Genomic DNA, 17,991 nt, shown 5'->3' on the forward strand with positions numbered 1-17,991 from the left:
TTAACAGGTCACGGCTTGCAGATTTCATCACAAACTGTCAGCCAGAACCTCGTTCAATGAGTGGCTGCTTAAGACAGAATTATGCAGCCTGTTTACTTGCTTACTCAGGACTCATAGGTAAGATTTAGAACAGAGGGCAAACTTCTTTGTACAGAGAGTTGTGAGGCTTTGGAATTCATTTCCAGGGTTAGTGATCGCGGCAGAAACAATGTCAACATTCAAGATTAGATTGGATAAACAGATGAAGGAAACGGGCTTGAAGAGATATGTGAACATTACTGTAATGTATTTGCTTCATGGGTTCTTTGCTTAAGAATTCATAGCAACAACAAATTGCTATTAAGAACTAGTTGGTTTATTAACAAAGGTTTAACAATCACACTACACATTACCAGTTCATCCGCTAGGCTCACAACCGCATGCCTCATGTGGATGGCCTAGACCCAACTGACTGGGGTTTTATTAAGTCTTTATGAATATCACGTGACTGGCTAAGCCACTCACAATGCAACAGTTCTACAAATCTGTGAGCATACTCCCAGGTGCATATAATACAATTACATAGAATTACTTCGAATCTATGGCACAGAAACAGGCCATTTGGCCCAACTGGTCCATGTTGGCATTTATACTCCACACGAGCTTGCTCCCACCCCTCTTCATCTAACCCTATCAGAATATCCATCTATTCTGTTCTCCCTCATGTGCTGATCCAGTTTCCCCTCAAAAGCATCAATGCTATTTGCCTCAATTACTCCCTGTGGTAGCGGGTTCCACATTCTTACCAGCAAAGAAGTTTCTCCTGATTATCCTATTGAATTTATTAGTAACTATCTTATATTTATGGCCCCTAGTTTTGTTCTCCCCACAAGTGGAAACATCTTTTCTGCATCTACCTCATCACAAATATGATTAAAAGTGTTTGCTCGCAGGGAAAGTAAATACTGAGGCGGACTGGTTGGACCAAATGGTCTGTTTCCGTGTTGGAATTTGTATAACCCACATCTATGCATGCTAGTTAGACTTTGCTTATACTTTCGTCATAGAACGATTATGGAATAACAATGCTGGCTTATCCAATTTTCCATAAAGCTACCTTTTATCTTTTTTGACTCTATTGATGCTTGACTTTGAAAAGCGACAAGCAGTAATGGGTGTGCAATTTCTCGCTATTTTTAAATGTTATGTTTTCTTTCTAGTATCTATGATGTGACAGCCAAAGTGTTTTATCTGAGAATATATAACAGTTTGTGTTTGGTTAAAAGAATGATCATTAAATGTGATCTTGATTTCCCTTGACAGGAACTGTCATCACCCCAAATTATATTGACTCTACTGGTATCAGTGTGGCACCATGGTGTACCTGTAGTGGAAGTGGAAATCAAAAGGAAGAGTGCGATGAGTTCCACAATTTCTTTAAGGACAACAAATGCTTCAGTAAGTTCAGTGGTCCACAAGTCAGATTTATAGATTTTGTCGAAATAGTAATTGTATTTAACTACATTTGTATACTGATGTTTAGTGTATGTGTTAACATATACACACATATTTTATATTATGTCATCTAATATATTGGAAAGTACAGCAAATTTTCAATTCCTCTGGATGGAAGTGCTTCTGGTGGACTGTGTCCTTTATGAGGTTTGCTCCCTCAAACATGTATTTGAAACTAACAAAATACCAAGCATTATTCATAAATCTATACTCTAATAAACACATGCTTACATGCAAAAAACCTGTATTTAATCAGAACATAAATATACAGAGATATTAGGGTGGAAATTCGTTTGCGCCTCAGTAGGGGCGGTGTCCCGGGCAGAGTGGTATATTTTGCACCGGCAAATGGTTTGCGTCTGCCGCCGCAAAATTCATCAGCTGGGCCCGGAGTTTGGAGCGGGGCGCTAAGAGAGGTGGCCTGCCTCTTTTAGGGCGCTAGGCCGGCTGAGCAAGGGAAAATCCTGAGCTAAAGAGCCGGCCTCGGAGCGCCATAACAGAAGCCTGGGGGGGAGAAAAACCTGAAAAAGAAACACCAAAAACATTCCCAATACTCAGCTCATGCCACCACAACATAAAGATCCAAAAAAAAATCACACTTACCTCAGGTCGGCATTACTTACCTCACTGCGGCCGTTACAGCTTGGAACGCCATCTTTCACAGGCGTTCCACCAGGGAGCGCTATAGAGAGCTACAGGCCGGGCGACAACCAAAAATCGAGCCAGTGCCGCAATCAGGGGCGTTGCACACCGGCTCGCCTCCCCTGGGTAGTCCTCCTCTGCTCCCCCATTGATACCAACACCTGGTTTCCATTGCCATTGCCGCCCCTCTGGGGCGCGAAGAGGGGTGGCAGAAGACCGAATTTATTTATTATTTGAGATAGATATAAAAAGTATTTAATCAGACTATATATGCATATCTACTTACCGATATAGCAATATAGCTTTAATACATGGTTTCAGTGCGGTTTAATTTCTCGCAAATAAATCTCAGCTTAATCATTAAGCAAGGTGACAAAAAAGCATGAAATTGTTGATTTTTAAGATTGTTTTTAGATTCTTTTAATACAAACGTGAGTCCCTCTTTTTGGTCACTGGGCAAATGCATGCATGGTGCAGTACTGAGCCAAGCAGTCAGAAAGGCCCTAATTCTGACCCTTGGTCTATGCTGATGTCAGAAGAGTGATGGTGGGATGCTAAAATTGGTTTCAGTATTGCTGTATTAGTCAGAGGAAGAATAGTCAGTGATTTTTTGCTCCTGATCATTATGTAGTGACTAGTTGGAAAGAGTGCATGTGTAACCATGGGATGGGGACAAGACTGGGCCAAGCGGCGATGGCTGAATATGTACTAAGAATTACCACTTGGGTGAAGTATTACAGGTCTGCCAATATCTATCCCAACAAAAACCACCATCCCCAATGGTGGGACAAAGTGCAATTTAGGACACCTCCCGCTTTGTCTAAAAACCTCCTCCGAAGGAGGAAACATAGCAACAGAAAAATGTGGGGGTGGGGAGGAAGGCACAAAGGTAGGCAGTGCAAAGAATGTAACTTCTGTCACTTGGTCTCATCAATGTTTCATGGAGCAACATCAGTAACATGTGGTTTGGTGATGTCTACAATTATTAAAACACATTCATATTCTTAATGTGATATATTCCTTACATTTTAACTAGGGTTTAGTTCAAATAAATGGTATTATCTGTAATGCACTTAAAAATATCTCTTTTCTATACAATATTTTGTAATTGCATCAGTTTGTTTTCTTATTCTTTGTTGTATTCTACAGAAAATGCCATACAAGCATTTGGTAATGGCACTGATGTGAATGTTTGGCAGTTAATACCTCCAGTACAGACCACAATTTCATCCAAACAGAAGCACACTCCGCAGCCTAATGCTGCGTCAGTGAGCCATGCCAATGAGATCGACACAACAAATGATGACAGTGTCCTTCCTATATGTGCAAATTTACAGGTAAGGGATTACTATCACTCTTCGGAAACCAAGCAATGATTATATGGTTATCAAGGGTAAACATGGCAGTGAAATAAAAAATAAAAACACTGATTAATTAGTATGAAGTGGCATGCTCACATCCATGGCTTAAAACCCTCGAGGTCCAACACAAGACATTGCCAACTTGTCTTGTCAGATCTAATTGGCAATCATATTAGCAATGCAGCTGACATTGTCAAGCCACACTGATCTGCTGCTAACAGACTTTGTCTTTGCGTCTACTGTATGTTAAGACGAAAAGCAAAAATGCCACTTGATTGCTGCGATCACTCTCTGTGCAGAGAACCAATTCAATGGCTGAGACGAGCTGGTTGTTCAGAGACCCAAAACTATTTCTACTTCAGAGTGACAGTTATTTCTAGACTTGATGCTCGATTAAATAAAACATTTATCCTGCCAAATACTCAAAGGGGGGTTTGGTCACACACCCTACATTCATAGTATTCACAGAATGAAAATTGTTCTTTCATAAGAATAAATTATCAGTGCTACCAACTAAAAGTCATTTTTTGAACCCCTTAAAATGAAAAAGATTTTAAAATGAAATGCATAAAATGTATTATTTGTTACATGTTCAATATAAAACATTTCTACTTGGTGAAATTCCGTTATATTTGAATTGCAGTATAAATATTGGTAGCTATGTGTTGTTTCCTAAAAGAAAAATAATAAAGTGATATAGAAATGTAATTCAATTGAAAACAGAATGGGAAAAAAATAGCATTTTATATTAAATATCCATCAAATTACACAGGCAACTGTATATACTGAAACTACAATTACCACTATAAAAATGTCTCCCAGTAAGTTAGAATATTCAGGAGGGAGTACTTTACCACTGCAGTGCACTTCATTTTGTGCAAATATCAATTGTTCTTCAGGCTTTTATTTTTACTGTTGAGCAAATAGCAGATAGAAAAAGGAGATGGCTGCGTTTACTATTTCAAATCAAAATGTAGGTTTGATTCGTCCTAATCCAACAAGTTATGCTTTTATAGAGCCTTTAACACAGCAAGAATGTCCCACAGTGCTTCACAAAATGGGGGATGTCAGACCTCCATGCAGGAATAGGGAGAAGGCCGAAGCCATGGCCAAACAGTTAGGTCTGAGCAGAGACATACGGTTCAGAAAGGTTTCAGACGGAGGGTGGAATGAGGTCATGGAGGAATTTGTAAAGAAGAATGAGAATTTTGAATTCAATGTACTGGGGTGGTGGGGGTTGGGGAGGCAGTGGAGGTCGGCAAGGGCACAAGTGATAGGTGAGTAAGATTTACATTGGCAAATAATGCAGGTGGCAGATCCTGGCTGAAGTGGAGTTATGTGGGATGGTGCTTGGAAAGCCAATGAGAAAGGCATTAGAGAAGTTGTGCTAGGAGGGAACAAACTCATGGATGGGGATTTTCAGCCGTGATGAATGTGAAGTGGGAGGAAATTTTTTCCCTCTTTTAAAAAAAAAAGCACTAAAGGAGGCCATTCGGTCCATCATCCCTTTGGAAAGAGGTATCCAATTAGCCTCACTCCCCTGCTCTTTCACCATAAGCCTTGCAAACGAGATGGCTGATTTTGGAGTTGAAAGTCATCATCATCATAGGCAGTCCCTCGGAATCGAGGAAGACTTGCTTCCACTCTTAAAATGAGTACTTAGGTGGCTGAACAGTCCAATACGAGAGCCACAGTCCCTGTCACAGTGGGACAGACAGTCGTTGAGGGTAAGGGAGGGTGGGACAGGTTTGCTGCACGCTCTTTCCGCCGCCTGCGCTTGATTTCTGCATACTCTTGGCAACGAGACTCGAGGTAATCAGCGTCCTCCCGGATGCACTTCCTCCACTGGGAGGACAGACGCACCAATATTAGCGTCCTCGACCAGGCCAACATTTCCAGCATTGAAGCACTGATCACACTTGATCAGCTCTGCTGGGCAGGCCACACTGTCCGCATGCCAGACACTAGACTCGCAAAGCAAACGCTCTACTTGGAACTCCTTCACGGCAAACATGCCAAAGGTGGGAAGAGGAAACCTTACAAGGATATCCTCAAAGCCTCCCTGATAAAGTGCAACATCCCCACCGACGCCTGGGAGTCCCTGGCCAAAGTTGAAAATAGGCAGTGTTGGTGATGGACCGATGTGGAGTTTAAAGCTCATCTCAGAGCTGAACAGGATGTGGAAGATATCAGCCTGAGTCAAGAAAGGGGATGGCATTAAGGGTTGAAGTGCAATGTTTTTGATAAGATGAGTCTTGCTGCAGGAATTTCTGGATTATCTGCCCTGATGTCAGTCAGACAATCAAACATCACAACACAGCCCTGGAATTAATTAAGAGTGGCGATGATGAGGTAAAGCTGGTGTTCTAGGAGTAACAGTTATTTTATTTTACAATTAGTAATAAATGTAATTTTATAACCCTGATTAAAGAAAGTAGGTAACAAATATTAAAATAATTGTTTAACCAAAAATCTTAAAAAGACTTAAGACTGCTGAACTGAAGCACTGTTTGCTCTTGTAAATTAGATGGGCCAAAATACTTGTTGTGCATTGAGTGGAATCCAAAATGTGCATCATTGGGTTGTGCACACACCAGTGGCAAGAATGCCAATTTCTCCTCTTCAGAACAGTAATACTCAAACATAAATTAATAAGGCTATTCTGACACTTTATGCTCCATCTCCAGCTGATACGCTAGTTTGTTAAAGATGGCTCAGTGGTGCTGACAGAATATGATTTGCGTATATTTTCATTGTTATTTTGTAAGTGTCCTTACTGAAACCACTGAAGACATGTTTTCAGGATCTCTACTCAGGCTCCACAGACACTACACAGCACAACACAAGTGAAATCTTTACTTTAAAACCATATAAAAGCTTCTTGTTGAGTTCCCTCTTAAAATTAATGAATAACTGAGTCATATACGTTGGTGGTGGAATGACAACATCACCAGCAAACTGAAACTGAAATCAAAGAGTATTTTGGAGAACACAAAATTTGATGAACTGTCAAGTTATGCTTATTCTAATAGACGAAGATCCACTCAGTTTGCTCTTGGGATTAAAGCAACGTTTAAATGGGAGCAGGAATGTATTAGTTATTCATAAGTTTAATCATATGTTGGGATGCATCTCAAGGCGATTTAACATTAAGTTAAAACAAATTGTTCTAACCTTCTGTAGTGCATTGTTGAGGTCGCATTTGGGATAATGGGGTACCATTGACGGTATACGGAGAGTAAGAAATCATACCTTCAGCAATCTCACTCAGTCCTGCCTATAGTGTCTCACACAGAATGATGTGAGCTTTATCAAGCATATGTGTTGCATGCAAATAAGACAGTTTATGTTAAAGTCCGGATTTCCTGATCTTCAGATGGAAGTCCTGCCCACCGCTAATTCAGCACAGTGACAGTGAGCATTAAAAGTAAATCATCATCATAAGCGGTCCCTCGAAATGAGGATGACTTGCTTTCAGGCCAAAAAAGGATGAGTTCACAGGTGTTTCAATGAAGGACGTGAACTACATCCTCAAGGGTGGAAGATGCCTGTGCGTGGACATAGAATGTAAAGGGAGCTCTGAAAGGGGTTGTTATGTATGGAGAAAGAGTCAGACTGAACACTGTGAGCTCAAAGTAAAGTGTGACCTTAGTCTTTTATTGCAGGTCTCCAGAGTGCCTCTACAACCTGTGAGGCCTCCTTAAATACCTGTGCTCCCAAGGGATTGTGGGATCCCTTGGGACTCCAGGGGATGAGCCCTCTGGTGGCTGTACAGAGTAAATACAAGTTTACATATATAACAACACTTCCCCCCCCCCAAAGTCAATAGTGTAACTATTTACAATGTGAATTGATCTGGGGCCCTTCTTGCCATGGTTGATCGTCTTGGTGTGAAAGCTGGTATTGTTGGATCATTTGTTGGGCCATCGCTGGGCTGCTGTGCAGCTGGCCTTGCTGGGCTGCCTGGTGTGTTGGGTCCTGCTGGGCTGCTGTGGATGATGGGTTCTGCTTTGTGGTCAACCGTGGTGCCGGCTGCCACTGGTGTGTATGTTGGGAGATCAAAGAAGGTAGGGTCCAAGGTGGGTTGCTCAGGATAGTCCGTGTATCTAAGTTTGATTTGGTCCAAGTGTTTCCGGCGAATGAGTCCATTTGAAAGTTTGACCCAAAACACCCTGCTCACCTCTTTGGCCTGGCAGTGTCGGGAAGCCATTTGGGACCTTGTCCATAATTCAATACAAATACAGGATCATTGATTTCAATCTCGCGTGACACATTTGCGCAATCATGGTATGTAATTTGTTGAAGCCACCTGCTCTCTACCTGTTCATGTAGATCAGGGTGAACTAACGAGAGCATTGTCTTAAGTGCTTTTTTCATGAGCAGTTCAGCAGGTGGGATCCCAGTGAGTGAGTGGGGTCTCGTGCGGTAGCTAAGCAGGACTTGGGATAGGCGAGTCTGCAGTGAGCCTTTATTAACCCTCTTCAAGCCTTGCTTAATGGTTTGCACTGTGACATGTTTGATCCTGTTATGTTTTAATAAATTCTTTGAACTCAACACTGGTAAAACATGGCCCATTGTCGCTCACCAGGACATCGGGTAGGCCGTGTGTGTCAAACATGGCCCGCAGGCTTTCAGTAGTGGCAGCGGACGTGCTAGCCGACATTACCTCACATTCAATCCACTTGCAGTACGCGTCTACAACCACAAGGAACATTTTACCCGAGAACGGGCCTGCATAGTCGACATGTACCCTAGACAATGGTTTGAAGGGCCAAGACCCTAAACTTAGTGGCGCCTCCCTGGGTACATTGCTTAACTGCGAGTAAGTATTACATCTGTGAACACAGGACTCTAAGTCCGCATCGATAACGGGCCACCACTACACGATTGCCCCACAGAAGGCAGTCTGTCTGTATAGGCATTTAATCTTTGCGCCGCTGGAATGGCTTTATCTCTTCCTGCATTTCCACTGGGACGCTGGACCAGCTCCCGTGAAGCACATAGCTTTTGACTAGGGATAATAAGGGGTCCTGGCTCGTCCAGGTTTTGATCTGCCGGGCAGTGACGGTTGAATGCTCACTCTCAAATGCTTCCATAACCATGGTTAAATCTGCGGGCTGCACCATTTCCATCCCCGTGGTGGGCAATGGCAGTCTACTGAGAGCATCGGCGCAGTTTTCTGTGCCTGGCCTGTGACGGATGACGTAGTTGTATGCGGACAACATGAACGCCCATCTCTGGATGCGGGCTGATGCGTTGGTATTTATCCCTTTACTTTCGGAAAACAGGGATATGAGTGGCTTATGGTCAGTTTCCAATTCGAATTTTAGCACCAAACAGGTATTGATGCTTTTCCTTTACCCCATAGACACATGCTAACACTTCTTTTTCAATCATGCTGTAGGCTGTCTCAGCCTTAGACAGACTCCTGGATACATAAGCAACCGGTTGCAGTTTCCTGAAGTCATTAGCTTGTTGCAATACACACCCGACGCCATATGACGACGCATCACATGCTAGTACCAAACGCTTACATGGATCATACAACACAAGCAATTTGTTTGAGCATAACAATTTTATCGCTTTTACAAAGGCATTTCCTTAGCTTCTGCCCCAAACCCATTCATCCCCTTTTCATAGTAAGACATGCAGTGGTTCTAACAGTGTGCTGAGACCCGGTAAGAAGTTACCGAAGTAGTTCAGGAATCCCAGAAACGACTGCAGCTCCGTCAGGTTCTGTGGCCTTGGTGCGTTCTCGATTGCCTCTGTCTTCGCATTGGTGGACCTGATGCCGTCCGCCACAATCCTCCTTCCCAAGAACTCCACTTCAGGTGCCAGGAAAACGCATTTCGAGCGTTTTAACCTGAGCCCCATGCTGTTGAGTCGACTAAGTACCTTCTCCAGGTTCTGCAGATGCTCGACTGTGTTCCGACCTGTGACCAAGATATCGTCCTGGAAGACCACGGTGTGCGGGACCGACTTCAGTAAGCTTTCCATGTTTCTCTGGAATATCGCATTCCAAATGGGCATCTGTTATAAATAAAAAGACCTTTTTGTGTGTTGATGCAGGTGAGGCCCTTCGATGATTCCTCCAGTTCCTGCATCATGTAGGCTGAAGTCAGATCCAGCTTCTTGAACATCTTTCCTCCCACCAGCATTGCAAAGAGGTCATCGGCCTTTGGTAGTGGGTATTAGTCCTGCAGGGAGAAATGATTGATAGTTACTTTTTAATCGCCACAGATTCTGATGGCGCCGTCTCCTTTGAGGACAGGAACGATCGGGCTGGCCCATTCGTTGAACTCGATTGGTGAAATGATGCCTTCTCTTTGCAACCGGTCTAGCTCGATCTCTATCCTTTCTCTCATCATGTACGGAACTGCTCTCACCTTGTGATGGATGGGTCACGCCCCCGGAATTAGGTGGATCTGCATTTTTGCTCCTTGGAATTTCCCGATGCCTGGTTCGAACAGCGAAGGAAATTTGTTTAAGACCTGGGGACACGAAGTGTCATCAGCAGGCGATAGCGCTCGGACGTTGTCCCAGTTCCAGCGTATCTTTCCCAGCCAACTCCTGCCAAGCAGCGTGGTAGCTTGTGCACTGCTCCATCGTAGGAGACTTTTACGTAGCACTACGGGAATCAGTTCTTTCATGTAAGTTGCTAGTTTTGTACAAATTGGTGTTAAGACTGGCCTTGAGGCCTTGTTGCAACACAATCTTTAGAAAGTCTTTTTGCCCATGATAAACTGGCTCGCGCCCGTGTCCGGCTCCATTGACACCAAGAGTCCATTTAGTTCAACATTCAGCATTATCGGGGGACAATTCGTGGTGAATGTGTGCACCCCATGTACCTCTGCCTCCTTGGTGTGATGCTCTGGTTCATCGTGATCCTCCGTGGATCTGTCCTCCTCTGCAACATGATGGTTTGCAGGTTTAACAGGATTAGCAGCTCGCCTGCACATATACTGGAGGTGTCCCATTGTTCCACAGCCCTTGCAAACATATTCTTTGAATCAGCATGAATGGAAACGATGATCACCACCACAGCGCCAACAAGGTGTTAATGGCTCTGCATTCATCACCCTTGATGGTGGACTCTGAGTCATCTGCGGATGTGCAGCTGCAGGCATGTGTGACCTGCCCTGTACGTTGCGATTCGAAAACAACATCACTTGTAGCAGCACTTGTGTGCTGAGAGATTTGCTTAGTATTGTCGCTGGTGGCAATGAACACCTGGGCCATCACTGTGGCCTTACCCAAGGTTGTGGTCTCTACAATCAAAAGTTTGCGAAGTATGATTTCGTGGCCAATGCCAAGTACAAAAAAGTTTTTAAGCATGTGCTCCAAATGTCCTTCAAATTTGCAATGTCCTGCAAGGCGTCTAAGCTCGTCGCCATAACTCGCCACTTCCTGGCCTTCAGACCTTTTGTAGGTGCAGAACCAGTACCTTGCCATCAGAACGCTTTCCTTCGGGTTCAAATGCTCTTGGACCAGTGTGCATAAATCATCGTACGATTTCGCCGTGGGTTTCGCTGGAGTGTGCAAATTCTTCATGAGGCCATACGTTGGTGCCCCACAAACAGTGAGGAGGATCGCCCTTCATTTGGAGCGTTCACTTCCCCATCTAGCTCGTTGGCCATGAAGTATCGGTCGTGTCGCTCCACAAAAGTTTCCCAATCAGCTCTCTCCGAGAATTTCTCCAGGATGCCTACTGTTCTCTGCATCTTTGGGTTCGCTATCTGTACCTCGTCGCCAGTTGTTATGTATGGAGAAAGAGTCAGACTGAACACTGTGAGCTCAAAGTAAAGTGTGACTTTAGTCTTTTATTGCAGGTCTCCAGGGTACCTCTCCAACCTGTGAGGCTGCCTTAAATACCTGTGCTCCCAAGGGATTGTGGGATCCCTTGGGACTCCAGGAGATGAGCCCTCTGGTGGCTGTACAGAGTAAATAGAAGTTTACATATATAACAGGGGTAAAGGCATTTTTTGGTGTCACTCTTTCATGAATAGGGAAAGGATATTTTCTCTGATGGTCAACAAGAGAGCGAGGATAGCGGTTAGGAGATTCTTTTCATGCAATGTGTGGTTCAAGCATGGAACACTTTGTCACAGGGAATGGATGAACAGAGGACATTGCAGGACAAGTAGATAAAGATTGGAAGCAGAGAAAGATAAGAGCTAATGGGGAGAGAGCAGGGCCGTGAGATTACTTTTGGACCGCTCTTTGCGAAGAACCAGCACAGACACAATAGGGCTGCTTTTAACTCCCGGTGGGAAGTCTGTCAGTGAGAGAGTGTGGTTCAGAGGACCAGCAGATGTTAACTTTCCAGCGGAAAACAGCAGCTGGCCAGTGGTGGGAGAATGCAAATCGGGGCTGCCCACTGATACCAGATGGCTGCCAGCAGCAGGTAAGTCGGGGAGGGGGAGAGTTGCGAGGTTTCCGCAGCCGAGTGTAGGGGGGCTTGGGGCAGCAGAAGCTCACACTTACCTCCAGCATCCAAAGAAAAGGTTTTTTTAAACTCGCCTCAGAGGGCCTCACAGATTCTTCACAGCTTCACCCGGCGAGTGGGCCGTGAGGGGCTCCCAGCTCCGGAGCACGGTTAAAATTCCATCGCATTCTCCTGTGTGTGGTGGGACCCCGATTTGGATTTATTAATGAGGCTCCCGCCAGAGTTTAATATTGTAGCGTTAAAATCGCAGCTTGGCCGCGCATGGAGCCACTCCATTTTAACTGCTGTCCCGTTCCTTTCCTGCCAATTAGGGAAAGTTAAAATCCCCCACAAGGAACCAAATAAGCTATTTTCTATGGCTCTATGTTTTTCTGTCCCTACATGTGGTATATGTATGTGGATTTAGGGTTTCTTTCTCTGTTACTGTTGGTCAGCGGCACTACAGTAGTTTCTTCAAGGTCAGTCGTCTGCTGCATCTACTCCCATGTCTTGTGCGTATGGTGGGCAGCAACAACTTCCTGCCAGGCACACTGTGCTGTTGTCCCTGGGAGGGTGCCTTTGAAAGCCCAATATGGGTAACCCTCATCACCCCTACCTCATGCAGTAGCACCCCCACTGCACCATCCGTCAAAGATTGGCAGCTATGCCCATCAGACAGGGAAAGAATGGTAAGAAATTTTTCTCTCCAGTTCTACTGTTGCTCAAGTTATAGAAATGGGTGAGTTGCTGGCTTTGTCTCTGGCTCTGCAAACTGCCTGCTATTTCAGACCTGTAAGAACTGAACAGGAACATGTTCCAAGTGTGCCTGCAAGACATCTCTTCACACAGTGCTCAGATGGTAATATACCCTGCGTGAAGGTTTTGTGCTTGACTGCATGTCTCTGTGTCAGCGAGTGAAGGAGGAGAAGAAGGAAAAGGAACAAGAGGAGAATGGTGCTAGCCTCCAGCTTCAACCTCCCCCACTTTCTCTATGTTGTCATTGTCAATAAAGTTGGACATGGCCTCATCAACAGTATTCAGACACTTGCAATTGTAGGGCCTGCTTCCCATGTGGATTTGCTTCCTCCTATTATGAAAACTTGTTTCGCAAGCAAAGGATGGTGTTAAAATGTTGGTGCGGTGTGTTATGGCAGGACTCCAACAATCAGCTGTTTTCAGTCTGCTGTGCAAACAGCGTGAACGGTGGCTGAAAATGGTTGTATGATCACTTCAAACAACAAGAACTTGATTAAGACTGTCCAGAACTTCTTGCACTCACTCCATCAGGCTGTTGCCTGAAATAATTATGAAGAATATTATAGCTACTCTAATGTTTGTAGCAAATTACTTGCAACAGAACCCACCTCCCAGCCACCATGCACTGAATAGAGAGACTGGAATAGCAGAGGCAAAAAAGTGCAATGATAACATAACCAGGAACAGGGCCTTGTGAATACAGTGAATCGTAAGACATTAATCTCAAGATGGCAGCCTTCACGTCTGAGTCAAAGGTTCTTGGGTTCTAACAACAAAAATAACTTGCATTTATATAGCGCCTTTAATCTAGTCCCAAGGTGCTTCATAGCAGCCTGAGCAAATAAAATTTTCCACATAAAGAGATATTAGGGCAGATGACAAAAAGCCTGGTTAAAGAGGTAGGTTTTAAGGAGCGTTTTAAAGGAGGAGAGAGAGGTAGAGAAGCGGAGAGGTTTAGGAAGGGAATTCCAGAGCTTAAGGCCTCAACAGTTGAAGGCACAGCCACCAAAGAGGCTGAGGCAGGGGCGGTGTCTGGCGATGTTACGGAAGTGGAAATAGGAGGTCTTTGTGATGGCGCAGCTATGTGGTTGGAAGCTCATCTCAGCGTTAAATAAGGGACGTACTTATTTGTACTGCCAAAATGAAACCACCATGCTCCACCCTTTGTCTATGATTGGTCCACTTGGAGTATAAGCCACACCCTGAAGTTTCACTGAAATATCTAACTGGAACCACCCATCCCAAGGTCTCACTGACTTTGCAAATTGTAACTCGATCCACTTTGACTTCCTGAAGCGACAGAGGACAGAGCTCCCCAAAAGACAGCAAGGGCCAGCCAAAGTGCCTTACCCCCAGCGCAAGTGCCTTGCTCCCCCAGCCAAAGTGCCTTACCCTAGCGCAAGGACATCCCTCCCCCAGCCAAAGTCCCACACACCAGTCCAAGTGCACGATTCCCCCCCTCCTCCCCACCCCACCATAGATGGGGCATTGTGTATGGATTGTTAACAGGTTTATTGGGTATGAAGTGAATAGTGACAGTGTCGTGACTTCTGGATTTAATTCACTCCAACGATGTACCTTGTAAGGGTTTGGAAGAACGTGATTTGTCTTCCCTGAGTTCCCTCTCCTTCCCCCCATTTCCCACCCGGTTTCTCTCCCCTCTCTGCCACCCCCCCCCCCATCCCCCCAGTCTCTCTCTCTCTCTCTCTATCCCACAGGCTCTCTCTCTCTCTCTCTCCCCCTCCAGTCTCTCTCTGTTTCTCCCCCTCCAGTCTCTCTCTCTTTACCCTCCCCAGCCTCTCTCTCTCCCTCTCTCCAGTCTCTCCTTCCCCCAATTTCTCTCTCTTTGCCGGCCCTCTCGGCCCCCCACCGCTGCTCTTGGCCCCGCGCCATGCACCGCTCTCGGCCCCCCGACAAGATCAGGTCGGCAGTCTCAAGCCTTAGACCCTGCAGCTCGGCACCACGTGGAGGGAATGATTCAGGGCCGGGACGGGGGGGGGCGGAGCTTAACAGACACAGCATTGGGGGGTGGAGCTTGACAGACGCATGCGCAAAAAATGTGCAGTACAAATAGTTACATCGTTAAATAAGACACCAAGGTTGCAAACGGTCTGGTTCAGCTTCAGACAGTTGCCAGGGAGAAGGATGGAGTCGGTGGCTATGAAACTGAGTTTGTGATGGGGATCAAAGACAATGGCATTGATCTTCCCAATATTTAGTTGGAGGTCATTTCTGCCCATCCAGTACTGGATGTCGGACAGCAGTCTGACAATTTAGAGACCGTGGAAGGGTCAAAGTAGGTGGAGGTGAGGTCGAGCTGGATGTCATCAGCGTACATGTGGAACCTGATGTGTTTTCGGATGAGGTCACCGTGGGGCAGCAAGTAGATGAGAAATAGGAGGGGGCCAAGGATAGATTCTTGGGGGGACGCCAGAGGTTTGAGCAGCTAATCTAGGCTGACACTTCAATGCAGCGTTGATGGATTGCTGCATTGTCACAGGTGCCGTGTTTTGGATGAGATGTTCAATGACATGCTGTCTTCCCTCTAAATTGGAATCTCAGAAGATCCTATTTGACGACGAGCAGGGGAGTTCTCATGATGTCTTGGCCAATATTTATCCCTCAACCAACATCAGAAAAACAAATTTTCCAATCATTAATCTCTTTTCTGTTTGTGGGAACCATGCTGTGTGCAAATTGACTGTTGCCTTTATCCTACAATACAAAGTCACTACACTTCAAAAATACTTCATTGGCTGTGAAGTGCCCTGGGTGACAAAAGGTTCTACATAAATGCAAATTCTTTCTTTTATTGCATATGGGATCCAGGGCTTTATACATAGATTCATAGGGGCTGAATTTTACCCTTTTCTTAAGGACTCTTAACACCGGAAAGCGGCGGCCACACTGCAAAGCGCAATGGCCGCCGACTTTTCGTGTAATGTCCGCCATTATCTAAATTCCGGTACCGTGTTATTCCGGCGGTGCCCCTGCACTAACACCCCCACCCCCACTACCGCTCCACTGCTGCCGATCCGTGCTCAGTGCGTCATCACAGTGCGCACCACCGATCTATCGCTCCCCCCGCCGGCGGAAATCTACGGCCCCCCCGGTGGTGCTTTTTCGTGGCAGTCTAGTGATGCTGAGGCCCTCTGCAATGACGGCACGGCTTTCCTTAAAGGGGAAGAATTGCCACCATGTCAGCCGAGACAATTATGTCCCCGGGTTGGGCTGGCCTGGCACCCCCACTTGCCAAGCCGCTTGCCCAGCTGAAACCCTCCCTGGTGGCTCAGTGGGCCGCAGCTCTCCACTTTAAGTGAAGGTGCCTCGATTACGTCATCACAGCGGCCACTCCACACTGCTCCCAACTTACGCCCCTCTTGTGGTGTCGCCACCACATATCCTGCCCCATTAAGAGCGACTTCCGGATCCGAGTGGAAAAAAAACAAAGAACGGAATTTCACTCAAGAGGCAACTTCAACTACCCTGGCGGTAAAAACAGTCAAAGCAGGTTGTTTCGGTCGGGGGGCAATTTCTCCCCATAGAGTCCGAAAGCTGGGAAGTTACGTTAAACAAATAAAACACTAGTTCAGCCCCAGCTGGAGTACTGTGTCCAATTCGAGGCACCACACTTTAGGAAGGATGTGAAGGCTTTAAAGAGGGTACAGAAGAGATTTACTAGAATGGTTCCAGGAATTAGGCATTACAGTTATGTGGCTAGATTAGAGAAACATAGAAACATAGAAAATAGGTGCAGGAGTAGGCCATTCAACCCTTTGAGCCTGCACCACCATTCAATAAGATCATGGCTGATCATTCACCTCAGTACCCCTTTCCTGCTTTCTCTCCATACCCCTTGATCCCTTTAGCTGTAAGGGCCATATCTAACTCCCTCTTGAATATATCCAATGAACTAGCATCAACAACTCTCTGCGGTAGGGAATTCCACAGGTTAACAACTCTCTGGGTGAAGAAGTTTCTCCTTCATCTCAATCCTAAATGGCTTACCCTTTATCCTTAGACTGGGTCCCCTGGTTCTGGACTTCCCCATCATCAGGAACATTCTTCCTGCATCTAACCTGCCCAATCTCGTCAGAATTTTATATGTTTCTATGAGATCCCCTCTCATCCTTCAAAACTCCAGTGAATAAAGGCCCATTCGATCCAGTCTCTCCTCATATGTCAGTCCAGCCATCCCGGGAATCAGTCTGGTGAACCTTCACTGCACTCCCTCAATAGCAAGAACATCCTTCCTCATATAGGAGTCCAAAACTGAACACAATATTCCAGGTGAGGCCTCACTAAGGTCCTGTACAATTGCAGTAAGACCTCCCTGCTCCTATACTCAAATCCTCTCGCTATGAAGGCCAACATACCATTTGCCTTCTTCACCGCCTGCTGCACCTGCATGCCAATTTTCAATGACTGATCTTCCATGAAACCCAGGTCTCGTTGCATCTCCCCTTTTCCTAATCTTCCGCCATTCAGATAATATTCTGCCTTCGTGTTTTTGCCCCCAAAGTGGATAACCTCACATTTATCCACATGATACTGCATCTGCCATGCATTTGCCCATTCGCCTAACCTGTCCAAGTGACTCTGCAGCCTCTGAGCATCCTCCTCACAACTCACATCGCCACCCAGTTTAGTGTCATCTGCAAACTTGGAGATATTACACTTAATTCCTTCATCCAAGTCATTGATGTATATTGTAAATAGCTGGGGTCCCAGCACTGAGCCCTGCGGCACCCCACTAGTCACTGCCTGTAATTCTGAAAAGGACCTCTTTATCCTGACTCTCTGCTTCCTGTCTGCCAACCAGTTCTCTATCCACGTCATTATATTACCCCCAATACCATATGCTTTATTTTTGCACACCAATTTCTTGTGTGAAACCTTATCAAAAGCCTTTTGAAAGTCCAAATACACCACATTCACTGGTTCTCCCTTGTCCACTCTACTAGTTACATCCTCAAAAAATTCCAGAAGATTTGTCAAGCCTGATTTCCCTTTCAGAAATCCATGCTGACTTGGACCGACCCTGTCACTGCTTTCCAAATGTGCTGTTATTTCATCTTTAATAATTGATTCCAACATTTCCCCCACTACTGATGTCAGGCTAACCGGTCTATAATTATCCGTTTTCTCCCTCCCTCCTTTCTTAAAAAGTGATGTTACATTAGCTACCCTCCAGTCCATAGGAACTGATCCAGAGTCGATAGACTGTTGGAAAATGATCATCAATACATCCACTATTTCTAGGGCTACTTCCTTAAGTACTCTGGGATGCAGACTCTAAGGCCCCGGGGATTT

General features: G+C 45.4%; 1 protein-coding gene across 1 annotated transcript in view; it reads left to right on the forward strand.

Moving 5' to 3' along the window:
- The window catches only part of gfra1b (gdnf family receptor alpha 1b), a 367,204-nt gene that overhangs the window by 335,214 nt on the left and 13,999 nt on the right, over positions 1–17,991 (forward strand). Inside the window, exons 6-8 of the mRNA XM_070874977.1 lie at positions 8–117; positions 1,303–1,437; positions 3,286–3,473. Of these exons, the coding sequence (XP_070731078.1) occupies positions 8–117; positions 1,303–1,437; positions 3,286–3,473 (433 nt within the window). The remainder of the gene's footprint in view (positions 1–7; positions 118–1,302; positions 1,438–3,285; positions 3,474–17,991) is intronic.

The sequence above is a fragment of the Pristiophorus japonicus genome, chromosome 3 (genome assembly GCF_044704955.1).
Source record: "Pristiophorus japonicus isolate sPriJap1 chromosome 3, sPriJap1.hap1, whole genome shotgun sequence".
Taxonomy (NCBI): Eukaryota; Metazoa; Chordata; class Chondrichthyes; family Pristiophoridae; genus Pristiophorus; species Pristiophorus japonicus.